The sequence below is a fragment of the Nuphar pumila genome, chromosome 13 (genome assembly GCF_984573655.1).
Source record: "Nuphar pumila chromosome 13, dmNupPumi1.hap1.1, whole genome shotgun sequence".
In the NCBI taxonomy this organism is placed as follows: Eukaryota; Viridiplantae; Streptophyta; class Magnoliopsida; order Nymphaeales; family Nymphaeaceae; genus Nuphar; species Nuphar pumila.
The window spans coordinates 6,610,444-6,629,159 of NC_143261.1; the positions used below are offsets into that span (position 1 = coordinate 6,610,444).

At 38.6% G+C, this 18,716-nt stretch overlaps 1 protein-coding gene across 1 annotated transcript in view; it reads left to right on the top strand.

The window, feature by feature from the left end:
• LOC149817632 (protein SWEETIE-like) overlaps positions 1-18,716 on the top strand; it is a 180,327-nt gene that overhangs the window by 106,127 nt on the left and 55,484 nt on the right. Inside the window, exons 30-34 of the mRNA XM_089985742.1 lie at positions 11,727-11,794; positions 12,632-12,725; positions 13,816-14,042; positions 14,902-15,052; positions 15,165-15,233. Coding sequence (XP_089841868.1) covers positions 11,727-11,794; positions 12,632-12,725; positions 13,816-14,042; positions 14,902-15,052; positions 15,165-15,233 — 609 coding nt within the window. The remainder of the gene's footprint in view (positions 1-11,726; positions 11,795-12,631; positions 12,726-13,815; positions 14,043-14,901; positions 15,053-15,164; positions 15,234-18,716) is intronic.

Genomic DNA, 18,716 nt, shown 5'->3' on the forward strand with positions numbered 1-18,716 from the left:
TAACTGGCTATCTCAAACAATCTCCGAAGATCATCACAGCTCACCATACTTTTTTATGGTAATCAAAATCACAAGTTCCACGTCGGATCGCTTGGTCTGGAAAATGTACGACCTCACCTAGATGGTATACCTGGTCTTAGACCATACACTTCCTCACAGGAGTTCACCGTCTTTGCGGCTACCCGCTCTTGGAGAGTGTACATCCTCACAGAGAATCTACCACTCTATCCGATTACCAGATCTTGATCATACGTACTCTCACAGAGAATCCTTTAGGAACCCGGTCCTCAACAAATGCCATATTCAATGAAAATCATTGCTATACACGCATCAACATAAATGACCGCTCTCAGGGTCGATAGCCACTATTATAATTAACAAGATCAACGCCGGATCACCTGGTCTGGGAAATGTACAACCTCACAAGGAATTGCCGCCCTAGATGGTATACCTGGTCTTGGACCATACACTTCCTCACAGGAGTTCACCGTCTTTGCGGCTACCCGCTCGTGGATAGTGTACATCCTCACAGAGAATCTACCACCCTAGTCAGGTCACCGGGTCTTGATTATACACGCCCTCGTAGATAATTCTTTGGAGATCAGGTCCTCAACAAATACCATACCCAGTGATACATGCATCAATACAATCGACTGCTCCGAACAATTGACCGTTCTTGGAGTCAGTAGCCACCAATATGGGCACAAACATGAATATGAGCAATATGCATCGAATCACTTCACATGGTAAAACAAATCACAAGATCACACATTCCTCCAATAAGGTTCCATATCCATGAACATTTATCGCATGCTTTCAACATTTCTTATCATGTGACATTTCAATCACATCATACAAAAGCATATAATACTATGCATCGTATTATTACCACAAAGAACATTGCACTCCTCAAATAGGACCTCAAAGCATGCGTAAACAACACATGAGAACACGCAGATTACATAATATGAATCAACTAAACATCAACATATGTAATCTCTACGTAGTTCAATAAATTCACAGGATTCAAGTTATATATGCATTCACAATTTTTATCTCAAAGCACATCGCATTCAAACTTTCTAGCGTGTAACTCACACACATATCTTCAAGACATTTTAATCAAATTCAGGATACTTATCAATCTTGTTATACAAGTATGCTATATTCACTTAGGCAATCATAACATAATTCTCTGTAATAAAACTATGTAGGCGTGATGTATTATTCACCTAAATCGTCTAAACTAATCATTTGTCGATGTAACATGTCATCCACCTATATGCTAACATAAGCATCATAATCATAAGAATCTCGGAGGCACACAAAGTCATACGTAATTTCATCGATAAGCTTTTACTTGACAAAAAATACGTAGCCAAAACACACGAAAGTCTTATGACCCATCAACCAGTGTGAAACTTTATGTTTTGATCAGTGTTATTAAAAGCGCGCCTCAAGGCGTAAAAAGCGTGCCTCGCCTCAAGGCGAGGGCCTTTGTGCCTTGAGGCGCAAGCATAAAGTGTAAATGCTTCAAGGCGTGCGCTTCATACGCCTTGAGGCGCACGCCTCGGGGCGAGGCGTGCCTTAAGGTGAGGCGTCCCTCAAGGTGAGGCGTATACGCCTCAGATTTCGACTCGGGTCCAGATCCAAGTCACATGCATCGATTCAATTGGAAGTTGGAACTAACAAAACCCTAAATAAAAGAGGGGGCTTTCAGAGGGTTTTGTTATCTGTGCTACGACCTCCCCACGTCGACGCAGAGAGGCTCTGCCTGGTGAGCTCTCTCTCTCTCTCTCTGAGTTTGTTGTTTGTAAGGAAAATGGGGTTTCTCCTTGGGGTTTTGATTTCCTCCTAATTGTTGAATCGTCCAAACAGAGGATAAGAGGATAGAGCGTTCCAATCCATTTTATACCGTAGAATTCCGGCTCAAAATCGGCGGGAAAACCAATTCCTGCTTCAGTTTCCCGTCGGAAACAACGGTTACCTGCCACAGATCTTTCAAATTTGTACCCATTTCCCTATATGTAAATTTTCCGGTTGCTGAGATTCTCTCTCTCTCTTTGGGACGAATATGCAATGTTAATTTCTTTTATTTATCCTACTATTTATCTTGTAATTGTTTTCGCTACAATATAAGCCGAAGTAGATGGAATAACCGGATTAACCAATCCGACTGCGTTTTCTTTCTTGTTAATATCGTCATTACAACCAATCCTTTATTTTGATTTTATGTTGGTCTTGTTTTAATAAAATAGTTGGCCAAAACGATTAAATGTCGATACTGATACTGACAACATTGGGGCTTTGTAATAAATATCGCAAGATTTATAAAAATCTCACGATAATATCACGAGAAATTGCCTGAAAGTTTAAAATGACAATTTTTTGTGTGATTTTCAATCCATGACAAATATCGCGATATTTACCATTTAGCATATATTTATCACAAGTTTTCCATTTTTAAATGTGTTGTTGCTTTATCAATAAAGCAATTTTTATTTATTTATAATTTTAAATATTTTTTATAGTTTTTTATTTTAATTAAAAAAAAATTTGAGGCTTACGCTTTGCGCCTCGAGGCTTACGCATCGCCTCAGATTTTGGTGGAGCGCCTCGCTATACCTCAACGCTTTTCACAACACTAGTTTTGATATTACTGTCCTGCGGGTACGCCCAAACAAAACGTAGAAACAACTGAGACTAATTCGGGGGTCTATTATTCTATGTATTTTCAATAACCCGAATATCTAGTTGAGTCCGCTCCTAAGCGGACGACTTTAACCAAGAGAGGATTCTCCAAAGGCAGGTACTTGGCAACAGATGCATCCAACTTGTGCAGAAGTTCATGGGATCTATCACATAGGATAATGTCTGGTGGTCATTTCCCCTAACACCAATGACTGGGGAGGCCGGATCTTTGCCCGTGGGGTGATTGTTAACAACCTGTCCATTGGAGTTTTGTACCGCTCTGTCCTCTCCCTTGACAGACAACAAGAAGTGAATGGGTGCGTTAGGTGTTGCTTAACTAACTACCCATTCTATGCTGTGGTCTTTTAACCACTTGAGCATCTAGCCTGTGAATGCGATCAATCACCATTTTATGTGATTACAACATTATCATTTAGCACTACTCGAGGTCGCACGACCGTCTCATCCGATCATCGCAGTACTAGTGTGCAGTGCACAATTACAAATACTCTAGGATGAAAGGGGTATAGTTCCTCAATAGGAGTCTCAACAAAAGTGTTTCGCAAAGATGCAATGTTTCTCAAACTTTACTTTTGACATTCTTTATCTTTTGAAATAGCCAACAACTTGTACCAACATTTGGCATGCGATTTGCTAGAATCTCATTCGCTAATGGGGTATCTACATGCCTCGCATGACTTGATACCGGCCTCGATAGACAGGATACAGATTTCTCAACAGACCCCCCGCTAAGAAGTTCGCTCAAGCTCCAATTCGGGGTTACCCGAGATATGTCGAATAGGCGAACATAACCAACCAATCACATCCTTCCAAATACTTCGATTTGGGCAGTATTTGATGCTTTTGCGAAGCTCTCTAAATTCTCAAGTCTACTTTGCAGGACTGCTCACTCGAAAAGCTAAGATCACTGCTAGGGATCCCTCTCCTTAGACAAGGATGTATCGCTAAGCTCTCGACTCAACTCTTGTCGCAAGAGAGAGAGGTAAATGCCTTTGCATCCTTCACGAGGATGCCTTTATAGCACATGCAACTACGTCACATGGGTGCGGGGATTCAGCACTTCCAAAAACCCGGGTGCGGGGGTGTGGCAGGGGCAAAAATGTATATATATATATATATATATAAATAAAGGGGGTCGGTGGGTTTTTTCAAATTTCACAGCTGTCAGCTGCTGACAGAACAACTGCTGTCAGCAGCTGCTGACAGATAGCTGCTGTCTGTCAGCTGCTGCAGCTATCAGCAGCTGACAGACAGCAGCTGACAGCTGCTGTCAGCATATTTTTTTTTTTAAAAAAAAATCGCAGCCCATTTGGGCAAATTTTTTTTTAAAAAAAAAATCCAAAAAATAAAATGAACCTAAATGATCCAGGGTGCGGTCAACGCACCCAGGATCGGGTTGACCGCACCTGCACCCGCACCCTCGTCGAGTCGCGTCGACGCGGGTGCGACACCCTGCTAGCTGAATCCCTGTGACATAGACATACAATGAGCGAAAACCTGAACGTCATCTGCAATGGCAAGGCAGCAACAAAACATTTGCAAAAGCAAGAGCCTGGGCGCAAAGCTCGACGGCAAAAGAAAGACATGACAAAAAGTAAAGGACAAGGATCACGAAACCGCGTCCTTGAGTTAAATGAGTACTTGTATAAATATATATATATATATATGCATATATATTTATTTAATTGTCCTTTTTAGTTAATTGAACTCAATTCAATTGTCCAAGTCCTCCGTGTAATCTTCCTCTACCTTGGGAAGTTGCAAGCTTGCTGGCGCCTGCGGGTGTAAACGATTGACGACTCGGGTCGCGAAGCGCAAGCGAGATCCATTGCAATTGCAAATATGCGATATTAACATGCAACCAAGACGAAAAGCAAAGGCAAGGAGAAGACTCAACTCCTCCGATATACAGGGCTGGGGCCAACGGTCCCAACCGACCCCAAAAATAAAGGACGGGGCAGGGCCCAACGACTCTTGCCGCCAAAAGAACAGGTGCAGGGTGTTAAAATGTATACTCAAAAACATTATTGTAAGTATAAATATATATACTTATATACATAGAGATACGTATACATATGTTATATGTATACGTATCTCTATATATAAGTATATATATTTATATATTTTTCTCTTTTTACCTGAAAAGGGTATTTCAGTCTTTTTACATTTTGCGCATATTCCATTTGGAATATGCTGTATTTTTTTCCTTTTTATTTTTGTAATTCTTTTTATTTTATTTTTTTCCTTTTTGCATATTCAAAAAGGTGCATTGGGGGTCTTCCCAATAGAGTCGTTGGGGAGCCCCCCAACGGTCACAATTGTGACCGTTGGGAGCTCCCCAACGACTCCTTTGGAGAGCCCCCTCTTGCACCTCTTCTTTCTTGTATAAATAGGGGTGTTTCCCCTTGTTGGAATATAAGCTTGAGAGTCTCAAGCACTTGCTTCCTTTTATGAAATACATGCATTATTGCATGTTTATTATTTATACGCTTTTTGCGTACTGTGTTCAAGTGTTGTGAGAGTGCCTTCGTGCACTTCCTTTTTTAAGTATTTATGCTTGTATGTGTATTGTCTCTTCGTAGACAATTTTACATGGTATCAGAGCTCGGTTGGTGATTAAGGATCGTGAGATTCTTCTTTTTTCGAATGCCTCGAAAATGTGCCTTCGGATTCTTAGAAGTTGAAGTGGTGGATCTTGCTTCTCAAATATTTTAGAAGGATCTTGTGCAAGCTAGAAGGTGAAGCATTGTGTTGGTACGCCTCCTTCTCCTTTTCTTTACTCCTTAATGGGTGAAAAAGAGTCTCACTTCGCTCTTGGCTTCAAATTGAATGGGTCCAACTACCATATTTGGGCCGGGAACATGGAGGCTCACATAAAAGGTAAAGGATTATGGGGTTATGTGCAAGGTACAATTCCGGAACCGGAACCCAAAATAACCGTGATGGACGGAAATGAAATCAAGATTCTTGAGGGAGAGGAAAGGATCAAAGCTCTTGAAGAATACTCCAAGAAGCACGGCGATTGAGAAATGAAGAACTTCAAGATTCTTTCTTGGTTCTTCGCATCCGTCGAAACAAAGATTAATGCCAACATTATCAAGTTCAAGAAAGCATCGGAAGCTTGGCATTATCTCGAGAAAATGTATACATCAAGAGATCTATCCCATAAGTATTACCTTCAAAAGAAGGCCCTCTCCCTTACTCAAGGTGAAATGTCCATTAGGGAATATTATGCCGACCTCTCCTCCATTTGGGATGAGCTTTCTATGCTTGAACCAAAATGGAGTGGAGAGACAATTGAACTCCGCTACAAGCAACTTGAAGAAGATCGGTTCTTCAACTTTTTGAATGGATTAAGACCGGAATTTGAGCAAATAAGGTCATCACTTCTATCCTCATTTACTCCTCCATCTCTTGAAGATGTTCTCACCAAATTAAGTGGTGAGGAGACTCGTATGAGTTTATGTAAACAAGGATCAAATGTTCTTGTGGTTCCTTGTAATCATGAAGAAAACAATGAGGTCAATGCCGTATCAATACCCGGAAATAATGTAAAGACCTATCGTCCTCCTCATTTCAAATTCCAAAATCAAGGAGGAGATGGTGCACAAAGAGGAAAGATGGACTATAGCAAGACTATTTGTCACTTTTGTAAGGAACCGGGGCATATCAAGCCCGTATGTCCCAAATGAAAGAGGCTTCTCACTATGGCCACCACCGATGTACCACAAAAGGAAGAGACATCATCAAGTGGGTGACTCTCGTTGAATCAAATAGTGGAAGCCCTTCAACCTCTTCTCAAGGGAGCTACATCCGGTGCCGCCGTGTCTACCTCTTCCATTCCAGGTAAAGTCTCTTGGCTTTTGGACTCAGGTGCATCTTTTAATATGTCCCCAAACATGTTTTCACTTTCCGATTTTTCAAAAAATGTTTCTCCATCCTTTGTTTCCATTGCGGATGGAATCTCTCTTGAAATTAAAGGAATAGGTAATTTTGAAACTCAAGATTTTTCCATTCAAAAAATTAGATTTATACCTAAACTTAACTTAAACCTTCTCTCTGTTTCTCAACTCTCGGACCATGGATGCGATATTAAATTTTCATTTGACAAATGTTTAATACAGGATCGCCGGTCCGGGAAATTGATTGGGGAAGGCTTTAGAAAAAGAGACTTATACTATATGGAATCTCTCCAAGTTCCAAAATCATTTTGTAATGTTGCCCGGAACAAAGATATAAACATATGACACAAAAGACTTGGTCATCCTAATGTCACCAAGTTATCTTATTTACATTTTGCAAAGGATCTATGTAAAAGTTCATTTTCTTGTAATGAGTGTATTCTCGAAAAAATGCAAAGTTTACCTTTTGAGCAAAGAACTATGTTCTCATCTAAAACCTTCGAAATTGTTCATTCCGATGTTTGGGGACCCACACCTGTTGTTTCAAAATGAGGCTTTTCTTACTATGTTATTTTTGTGGATGATTTCTCCATGTATTCATGGATCTATTTCCTAAAGTACAAACATGAAGTTTTTACATGTTTTAAAACCTTCCACTCAATGATCAAGAATCAATTCAACAGTAATATAAAGATTTTTAGAAGTGATTCTGGAGGAGAATATCTCTCCAACCAATTTAAAACATATCTTGAGGATCACAGAATTATTCACTAAAGGTCTTGTCCTAAAACCCCTCAACAGAATGGATTGGCCGAAAGAAAACATAGGCACATCATTGAGACCACTAGGACCCTGCTTATTTCTCAAAACATTCCTAAGAACTTTTTGGGCTGAAGCAACCCTAACTTCTGTTTATCTGATAAACCGCTTACCATCTAGGATATTAGGAAAAATATCCCCTTTTGAGATCTTATATAAACTTGAACCTTATTATAAAAGGTTACGTGTTTTTGGGTGTAAATGTTTTATACTTACGGATAAAAATGACAAGCTCTCTCCTAAAGCTATCCTCTGCGCCTTTCTTGGGTATTCGGAAACTCAAAAAGGGTTTCGTTGCTATGATCTTCGAGATGATAAGTTATATGTTTCTAGAAATGTGACGTTTTTAGAAAATGAGAGTGGATTTGAAAAAAATGTTTCTCAACAAGAAAATTTTGATTACTCATTCCTTTTTGATTTATTGGCTAGTAATGATGATATATCTAGTGATGATGATGTATCATTAAATCACGATAAGGAAAATGATGGTGATGTTGAAGAGCATAACCCTCTCAATGATCAAGAAAACAGGATTTCAAGTGATCCGATAACCTACTCCCGTTGAAACCAAGACACCTTTAGAAGTGCCATTGACCAATATAGTGAGCTTGTACCTACTCTCGATCACCGAAGATCTGAGAGGAATAGGAGACCACCAACTCATTTTGTCTCTTTTGATTCTTTTTCACCCCGGTATAGGGCTTGTCTTAGTGCCATTCACTCTTATTTTGAGCCAAGGAATTTTGAAGAAGCTAAAAAATGTATAGAATGGCAAGAAGCCATGCAAAATGAACTTAGTGCTCTCAAAAGGGATGAAACTTGGGATTTTCAAACTCTACCCATAGGAAAGAAAACTATAGGTTGTCGATGAGTTTTTAAAGTTAAAACTAAAAGCGACGGATCCCTGGAAAGGTATAAAACTCTCTTAGTTGCAAAAGGGTATGGGCAAGAGTATGAAATTGATTATGAAGAAACTTTTGCTCCTGTAGCCCGAATGGTTACAGTTAGATGTCTCATTACTATTGCATCTATTAAAAATTGGAACATTTTTCAAATGGATGTGAAAAATGCTTTTTTAAATGGTGATCTTAACGAAGAAGTGTATATGGATGCCCCACCAGGCATGAAGATTCCTAAAGATAAAGTTCTTCGTCTTCGAAAGGCTCTCTATGGTTTGAAACATGCTCCCAAAGCCTGGTATGATAGATTTACCAGTGTAATGTTGGAAAATGGATTCTCCTCATGTTATACTGACACTGCTCTATTTACTAAAAAATCTAAGGCAGGGATTGTCATATTATTACTCTATGTTGATGATATGTTAATTACAGGTGATGATGTTCAAGGAGTCAAGGGTATTAAGTCCGTCTTGACTTCAAAATTTGAGATGTCAGACTTGGGTTTTCTGACATATTTTTTTGGAATTGAGGTTGCCTATTCGCAACGTGGTTATTTTCTATCTTAGTCTAAACTTGCTTGTGAGATTATTGACAGATTTGGGATTTCTGATGACAAAATATTCGAAACTCCTGAAGTTGTGGGAGCAAAAATGAAAATTGACGATGGTGTTCTCTTAACCGATCCTACCCCTTACAGGCAGTTGGTAGGTTCGTTAATGTATCTTAGTATTACTTGACCTGACTTGTCACATGCTATACACATCGCCAGTCAGTTTCAGCACGCTCCCACAACCGTTCATATGAGTGCTGTTCTTCGCATCATCAGATACTTGAAGGGCACAGTAAATAAGGGAGTATTTCTATCTTCTTCTTCTGATTTAAAATTACTTGCTTATACTGACTCAGATTGGGGAGGTGACCCTAGTAACCGTCACTCCACCACTGGTTTTTGTGTTTTCTTAGGTGAATCTTTGATTTTATGGCGATGTAAAAAGCAACAGAAGGTCTCTCTGTCATCCACTGAAGCTGAATACAGAGCAATGGCATCCACTACCATGGAAATTGTATGGATTCGATGCCTTTTGGAAGATATGGGAGTGCCTATCAGAGAACCAACAAAGCTGTGCTGCGACAATAAAAGTGCAATCTATATTGCCAAAAACCACACCTTTCACGAGCGAACAAAGCATATAGAGATGGGCTGCCATTATGTCAGGGAAGAATACTTGAAGAAGGTCATTGATCTACCATACGTGACGTCTGAGTATCAACTTGCGGACTTCTTCACAAAAGCTCTTTGTTCGCCTAGATTTCATTTCCTTCTTGACAAACTTGCGGTTATCACACCGTAAGTTTGAGGGGGGGTGTTAAAATGTATACTCAAAAACATTATTGTAAGTATAAATATATATACTTATATACATAGAGATACGTATAAATATGTTATATGTATACGTATCTCTATATATAAGTATATATATTTTTCTCTTTTTACCCGAAAAGGGTATTTCAGTCTTTTTACATTTTGCGCATATTCCATTTGGAATATGCTGTATTTTTTTCCTTTTTATTTTTGTAATTCTTTTTATTTTATTTTTTTCCTTTTTGCATATTCAAAAAGGTGCATTGGGGGTCTCCCCAATAGAGTCGTTGGGGAGCCCCCAACGGTCACAATTGTGACCGTTGGGAGCTCCCCAACGACTCCTTTGGGGAGCCCCCTCTTGCACCTCTTCTTTCTTGTATAAATAGGGGTGTTCTCCCTTGTTGGAATATAAGCGTGAGAGTCTCAAGCACTTGCTTCCTTTTATGAAATACATGCATTATTGCATGTTTATTATTTATACGCTTTTTACGTATTGTGTTCAAGTGTTGTGAGAGTGCCTTCATGCACTTCCTTTTTTAAGTATTTATGCTTGTATGCGTATTGTCTCTTCGTAGACAATTTTACACAGGGGCTATCGGCCCCTGCTGGAATGAGATAAAGGGCAGGGGCCGATGACCCCTGCTGGGATGAGATGAAGGGCAGGGGCCGATGGCCCCTGTCTGGAAAATGAGTAGAGAGGGGGGGGGGCACAGGGGCCTTTGGGAGAGGAGGCAGGGGCCAATGGCCCCTGTTGGGCTTGCTTAACAGGGAAACGAGACAGGGGCCAAAGGTCCCTGTCGTTTTTGAGAGGAAAAAGGAGGCAGGGGCCAATGCCCCCCTGCCGACATTTAAAAGACGAGGCAGGGGCCAAAGGCCCCTGCCGAAAAATCTTAAGACAATTTAAAAAGGGGGGCTTCCCGACCCCTTTTTGTCGGATTGCTGCGGGATTGAGGCAGCGAGGGAGGAAAAAGGAAAGAAAAAGGGGGGAGAAGAAAAGAAAAGGGGAATGAGAGTGGAAGATGCGTACCTGCGGAGTCGTCGGAAGGATGGGAGGTCGCAGGTGGCGGCGGGTTGACAGGGGTCTCCGGGCTGGCTCGTCGGAGAGGATCGCCAATGGCGGTGGTTCGTCGGCGAGCATAAATGCGGAGAGTGGGAGAGGCGGTCAGGGGAGAGAGAGACGAGAGAGCCGAGGGGGAAAGAGGGGGGGGGGGGGTTTGAGAACCTCCCCCCCTTTGCCTAGTTGTCTTTAAAAGACATGTGGGAGGCGGTGCCTCCATTGGGTCCGGGTCCGGATCCGACACGAATCCAAGTTATTTTTTTCCTTTTTTTTCGTGTTTTACAGGCTATGTAACACAGACTCTTCTGTGCTGGTGTGACACTTTGTTGTGGGTGTGACATTTAGTTGTGGGTGCGACACTTAGATACGACTTCATTTGTGTCATGTGAAGTCAACCACATTGAGATCCATTTCTGTTCAAAAGTAGATCCAGTTAACCCTATCCAAGTCCAATTATATATATATATATATATATATATATATATATATTTATACACATAAATGCACAATCATACACGTAGTGTTAACTTAAAACTGTTAAAAATTATATATATATATATATATATATATATGTATATATATATATACACACACACACACACTCCCCGCACCCTCTCACCGAAGTTTTTTTAAAGTGCTGCATCACCGCACCTGCACCTATGTGACATAGGTCTTTAGTTATGATCAAATTATCAATATATCCCCTTCATATGAATACATATTGCAGAACACATCCTTGTGTATATTTATACTCTCAACCACCCATATATCAGACATATGCCTATGGCATCCACAGAATTTGGATCAGGATGTTATCTTTTAGTAACTTTTCTCATTATACTTGTTAGATTGCTGGCTGTAGTTATTTCTTATTCTCGACCTTTTATACTTCTCTCAAAATTTGGTTGAATGGCAGTAATTCTTATTGAATAATTTTATTGTTTGCATAAATAATCCCTTATTGTGATGAGCAGGTTGCAGTTATTAATGAGCATATTGAAGGAAACTTGTTTAGTATGCTCAATGAGGAAACAGACTCTGAGTATGCACCCCGACTTCTTTATCTTTGCATCATTTGTTATCGAAGAAATATCTAGATTTTGATTTTGATGAGCGGCTCTACCGAATTTTGTTCTTTAAGAAATATTTTAACTTTTCATTTTGACAAGATCTTATTTGTGGTGTATCCCACATTATGGTACCTTTGTTGGTTATGACTTAAAGAATTGGGTTATTTAACACATATTTTTACTTTTCATTTTGACAAAACCCTTATTTGTGGTGTATCCCACATTGTGGTACCATTGAGGGGCATGAATTAAGTTTGCAAAATTTCTCATCTACATAAGTTTCCATGAATGATATAATGTCTGCGCTGTCTCCAACATGGACCCTGTGAAATTTAATTCTCCACGAAGGTGTGGAGTACCAATGGCTAGATGGCCTGCACCTTGACTACAGGGAATTGATTGGATTTTAGGTTATAGTTTGTCACTAGTTCCCTGTTTTGTACCTGTTGCTTTGCTTTTCTTATGAGGCAATCTCTGTGGTCTTGTTTCACTAACTTTTCTTGTCACTAGTATTATGTCTTAGTCTCTTAGACAAATATATTTAAAGGAGCTGTTTGAGAATTTCTATTAAGATTTAATTTCCATGAACGGGAATGAAAGCAATTCCTCTTAAAAGCCGTTGCATATGTGGACTACACATGATTATTCAAAAGTGCAAAATGTGCATGCTAAAATGAATGTTGTAAGCATCAAGGGATGATTTCAAGGTGACATGACAGGCTGTGAATTATGCATTTGCCTTATCTGGGGAATTTGTGATCTATATGCTAAAATTATTTTTTCTCAACTTCTTTATGATTTCCTTGTAGGATTGGGATGTTGGTTCGTGCAACCATTGTACGCTTGCTTCATGCATCTTGTCCTTCTTATCCATCACTTTGGATTCAAATTTGTCGAAGTGTGGTAAGTTATTAGCTTCACGTGTGTTGTTGGTGGAAGTGATGTACATTTCTTTTGCAAGTATTCTCTAAATAGAGTAACTAGAAACTGCAAGTGATAGTGCTATGGGTGTGTCCTCTTTTACACTCGAGTCCTTTTACATGCAAACCCACCTGCTATGCTGATAATATCATTTACATGGTATGTGAGACAGTGAGAGCGCCTATTTGCATTATCTAGCAGAGAACAGCCAATGATAATGGAAAGAAACAATGCCAACAGAACCAGATATGGATTCTAAAAGCATCAAAATAGGACTTAATTCTTCTTCTTCTTCTTCTTTTTTTCCTTTTTTTAGCCTCTAAACCAGAGTTACCAGAAGCTTCTTATATAGGTGGGAAATCCGCTTCCCAGAAACTCGCTTCGGAAGCGCGACACTGCTCGCTTCCGAAAGTTGATGAGAACCTTGATTCCCCCATGCTTTCCATACACTTCATCTATTCTTCTTATATGTTCTCTTACTCCTCAACTTTTCATGTTTTTTATGCGTTTTCTCTCTCTTCTCACTCACTTTCATGTGCTTTTTCTAAATTGGTAGTCATCATTTTTAGATTTTGTTAAAAATTTAATTCTTACACTAAAAAATCATGAAATTTAATATTAGTCACTTTTATTTTAGTTTTTATTTGTGTTTCATTTTGATTCCCATTTAATTCTTATATATATATATATATATATATATATATATATATATATATATATATATATATTATTCCCCGCTTCCCGCTTCCTATACATTTTAAAATGCATCGCTTCTCGCTTCTGCTACCCTATCGTTTCCTGCTTCTGCTTCCTAGTCTGACAACTTTGATCTAAACTAAAGTTTGTAAGGGTTACACTCAGTGAAACTAAATTATCCAGTTAAAATGCTATGACTACTGCAAACATCTGGTAAGTGTTAGTTGTGAAAAAAGAAAAGGTCAAGTTCACTTGTCTGGTTGATTAAAAAAGAAAAAAAAATCTGTTATCTGGTTTTTTATTGGTATTGTGAAGTACCTTGCATTTCATTTCATGTGAAATCACATTGTACTAAAATTATGTAAATGGATTTCAGGTTCTTGCAACTTCAGTAAAGAGGGTAAATGTTCATAATTCATCAGAGTCTAAAATTTCAGCTGGAGGCTCTGATGGTGATGTGGCATTGAATTTTGGAGATGATGACGAAGACATGATAGCAAGTTCGTATGAAGGGCAAGGGAAAGGATCTATCCATGATGTTCGTCATGTTGATGTAAAAAATGATAAACATCTGCGTTATAGAACTCGTGTTTTTGCTTCAGAGTAAGGAATATTTCATTTTGCTTTGTTATGTTCTGAGAAACTTGTTTAGCTCATAAATTCTTTATATCTTGAATTAAATGGTGAATACGGATTTTTTATGTGTAAAACCCTGGTTTTTCTTCCCCTCTTTTTGGGCTAAATTTTTTTATTTGTTTTCTGGTATTCAAAGTTATTGTTGAGATCTTGTTTATACCATTATATATTATAGCTTTACATTTGGTCCTATGATGATAGTTATGCTGCACATAGTTATTGCATGATATTACACCCAATCTTCAGTTTCTTGCTCCATAATTTTTCATGTATCATGATAAAATTTGATGGCCGTCCACTCCATTTCTCATGGCAAAAGAAATTAGTTGGAGGAATTGTAGAAAAGATTGATTGAAATCTCCTCCCTAGTGGTGAGTGCTGCCCCAGTGCTGCCCTTGCTCATTCAAACACTAGGTATTCAAACAGGGCTGCTGATACTGTCAAAAGTGTAGGCATGGCTCTAAGAGGAAATGATGAGAACAAACTGCTTTGCAGCTTTTTCACAACGGCATGTAGGTTGCCATAATATACATAGAAAATAAGTTAAGAGTATTATGCTGCACTAAATTAGCATTGCCATGTAAAATTTTGAAAAATTGAAAAGCTTATTATGGTGAGAAGTAGAAATTTTTATTGAAGTGAAAGACTTGCATGCATGGATGACAACCAAAAGTCTTTACTAATTGTTAACTGTGCTAGTGCAGAATAGCAAGCTTTCTGTCCTTTTACCATTCTCAAGCCTGTGTAATTGAATTCTAGCCATTATTTGTGATTTATGTTTCTACAATACTTGTACAAATTACTAACTCGGAAATATCGAAAGCAGATGTCTTAGCCACATACCTGTTGCTGTTGGATTAGATCCTGCACATTTTGACCTGACTTTGGCTAGAGCAAGACGATCCATGAATTCCTATGCCGCTTCCAGTGATTGGTTGGTCTTCCATATTCAGGAGCTAGTCGCACTTGCTTTTCAGGTTTATGTGCAAGATGTTCATGGGATGTTTTAACTGCTTGACTTAGATGAGCTTCCTTAAATATTCGTGATGCCAGAGCATTAACTTGTATTTTTATTGATGGCTTTGATAGATAAGCACCAGTCAGTTTGAGAACTTGCAGCCAATGGGCGTCTCACTTCTATGTACAATTCTGGACAAGGTAATGTAATATCACATAAATCGGTAGATTCTCGATTTTAGGCAAATGCTTTTGAGACTGGGCATGGCCAGGTCTCATTGTCAAGGCCTAAACGAGCCACTTAAAACATGAGAAAGAGTTTTATTTTTTACCTTTAAATTCAAGCGAAATTTGGGTTATTTTTAGACGAATTTCAGAGGCGAAATTGGAGTTATTTTTAGATGAATTTCAGAGGCAAAATTGGAGTTATATATCGTTGGACGCGTCTCGAATGTCTGAGCATAACAATATTTTACTTTTCTGAATTCGGGTTACGGTTGGCCCGAAAATCACATTTTTTCGAAAAAGGAACAGTTTGTCGGTTCAGATTTGGATTTGGATCAGACTGTATCTGATGAATTTGATTCAAATTAATATGGATCTGGACTCTATCCAAGACCCATATTAATCTAGTATTGATCCAACCAAAGACCCATTTGGATTTTTGGAGATGGATTTGGATCTTGGATCTGAATCCAAATCCAAATCCAAATCCAAATCCAAATCCATGTCCATCAAATTTCTACCTTTAAATTCATTAGATACTTTTAAATTGAAGTTATTTAGTGTTAAAAAGCCTCCCAAATTGCTATAATAACTTTTGGAAGCTTTTGGAAATTTATTTATTATTTAATATTAAATAATTAATTAATTTAATTTAATCCCGAAATTTTATTTTGATATTTGTTTAGGACTCTTAGCAGAGTCCTTAAACACACCTAGAAGCATCTAAGAATGTTTGAGAGACTTAGACTCCAAATGAATTAAAACTTTGAAAAGTCAACTTGACAATTTTAAAATTTTTGAAACTCCTAAGAGAGAAGAGAGCCCATATTGGGCTGTACTCTCTTCTCCAGCCCACCCAGAAGGGGCTGGAGAAGGAGGGGGGGGGGGGGGGGGGGGCGTCACTCCCCTCTTAGGCTATATAAACCTAAAAAAAAAAAATAAAAGAAAGAGAAGGAAAAAGGGAGAAAGAAAGAGAGGAAGAGGAAGAAGAAAAAGGCTTCCTTCTTCAATCATCCATCGTTTTCACCAAGGTTGTTAAATGCGATGAGGCAAAGCGAGGCGTTGAGCCTGCGCTTCGCCTCTGAGGCGTACGCCTCTCACAACACTGGTTGTATGTCAGTAAACTTTCTTGGGGTGCTGATGATCATTTATGCCTTGTGGGCTCTCAAGGAATGGAAGGCCGAAGAGAAGGCCGATGGTAGCATCTCCGAATTGCCTAAACCATGGTAAATCCCGTGTATACTTTTTTTATATTTACTTTAAGCGCATCACATCAACGCCTTAGTACCTTGAGCGTGCGCCTCGCCTCTGAGGCGTACGCTTCAGGTACTGAGGCATACGCCTCTCACAACACTGGTTTTCACTATCAAATCCATATTTCTTTTCGATCTTTGCATAAGGTACGAGTCTTTCTCTTGAATCGAATGAGAAAAAGAGCATGGATTTGTATTCCTTGCAATATTTTAGCAAATTTTTTTTTTGGAAAAAGAGTAAATCTGAATATTTACTCTAATATGGGTTTGATGTTTCTCGTTTTCGAAGTTTATTTTGGAAAAGATATATATATATATATATATTGATGCGTATATTTGTGGATCCATAAATTGGGACAAATTTTCCATGTTTATAACATGCGCAAATCTGGTCCAGGTTTAGTGCATGTACCATTTTGGTAATGGGATGCAAAAATAAGTAGTTACATGTATTCTTGTTATTTGATTGTTGATAGATGCATGCCTAATCTGAAAATCTGTAAAGTCATGTTTGCTTGTTGTGAATCATGCATAACTGAATGGATAAATGCATACTCATGCATACTTGATACATGAATCTGTATAAGCATGCAAAACTGAGTGAAATCATGTAGCTATATGCAAACTTAAGAGAAACTACATATGCAAAGCATGTTGAGTGTGGATATGGACATATATGCATGTTTAAAGTATGAAGCTGCACTTGCATGCTAAACTAAATGAAAATATGCATATTCATGTATACGTAAAACATAAACTTTTGCTTACACATGCAGCCTGAACATGATTGTCCATGTGCATATATGTTGAACATGTAATGAAATATGCGGAAGAATCCAAGAATGCTAAAGCATTCACTATGTCCCACACGGACAAGTGCAACAAGCACAAGAGAGGAAATCCACTAAGGGATATACGAAGGGCCTTATAAAAAGGCTACACACATGAAAAATAATATCACTATTATTGAAGAGGAGCTCTCAAGAGCAATACCACATATAAAGGGGGTTCCCCCTATTTATAAGAAAAGGAGACCAAAGGGGCTCCCAATAGAGTCGTTGGGAGCCCCCAACGGTCACAATTGTGACCGTTGGGGGCCTCAACTACTCCATTGTGGGGCCCCTTTTCGGTATCCAAAAATACATTTAAAAAATAAAAACAGTGAAATAAAAGAAATAAAACAAGTACCCCTATTGGGTACTTGTGAAAAGACCATAATACCCCTATCGGGTATTATGGTGAATATACATCTATATTTATATATATAGATGTATTATTACATATGTTTTAACAGAACGTGAACACAGAGATTTCGTGAACTGTTGCAACATATTTTGTTGTTGATATTTTTTTTTCTAGGTTTGAGTGGTTTGGCAGGGGCCGACATGGGCCCTGCCAGACCAGCCACTCGGCTGGTGCAGGCCTGTCAGACCTGCTAGGCCAGCCATTTAGCTGGCACACAGCCCAGTCGAACTAGGTTCGGCTGGCCTTCCGGGCCCTGGTGGTTGGTACACAGGCTCGGACTGGGCTTGTGTAGGGGTTGCCAGACCAGCCGGCTGAGTTCGGATGGGCTGGAGCTGAGCCCCAACAGACCAAGTCGGCTAGGAGCAGTTGGTTATTTTTTTAAACAATATATATATATATATATATATATATATATATATTATATGATTTGCATGTTCAGTTTATGCATAAGTGGAAATTCAGATGGGTACATGTGAATTTTCAGTTGATGCTCATGTGATATGCTTATTTGAATCTGAAAAGGCTATATTTAGTATGGCATGAAAATTTTCAGATTTGTTATTTCAAATTGGGCTTGGCTATATGCATGTAAAAGAACAAAAATTTTGCAAGCTTGCACATTATTATATTATGCTTAATCGAATTATTAATACACAATTGTTCTTATGGGCACGTGCATTTATGAAATCGATGTGTTTTGCAAGTAAGCGATAACATGAATGCTCACATGTTTTAATTGAAGTGATTCATGAATAAAAGAATGCATTTGACATGAATATGTGTATTGAATGAAAGCATGCATTTAACATGAATATGTGAACTCATGTGCATGCATATGAATATTGTTGTTTCATGCACATCTCAAAAATTGCATAAATGAATGTGCATTGAGAAAACATTTAAAAAGAATGCATCGTGATATGTTATTCATGATTTTTGCATATGAATGCATATATGATCA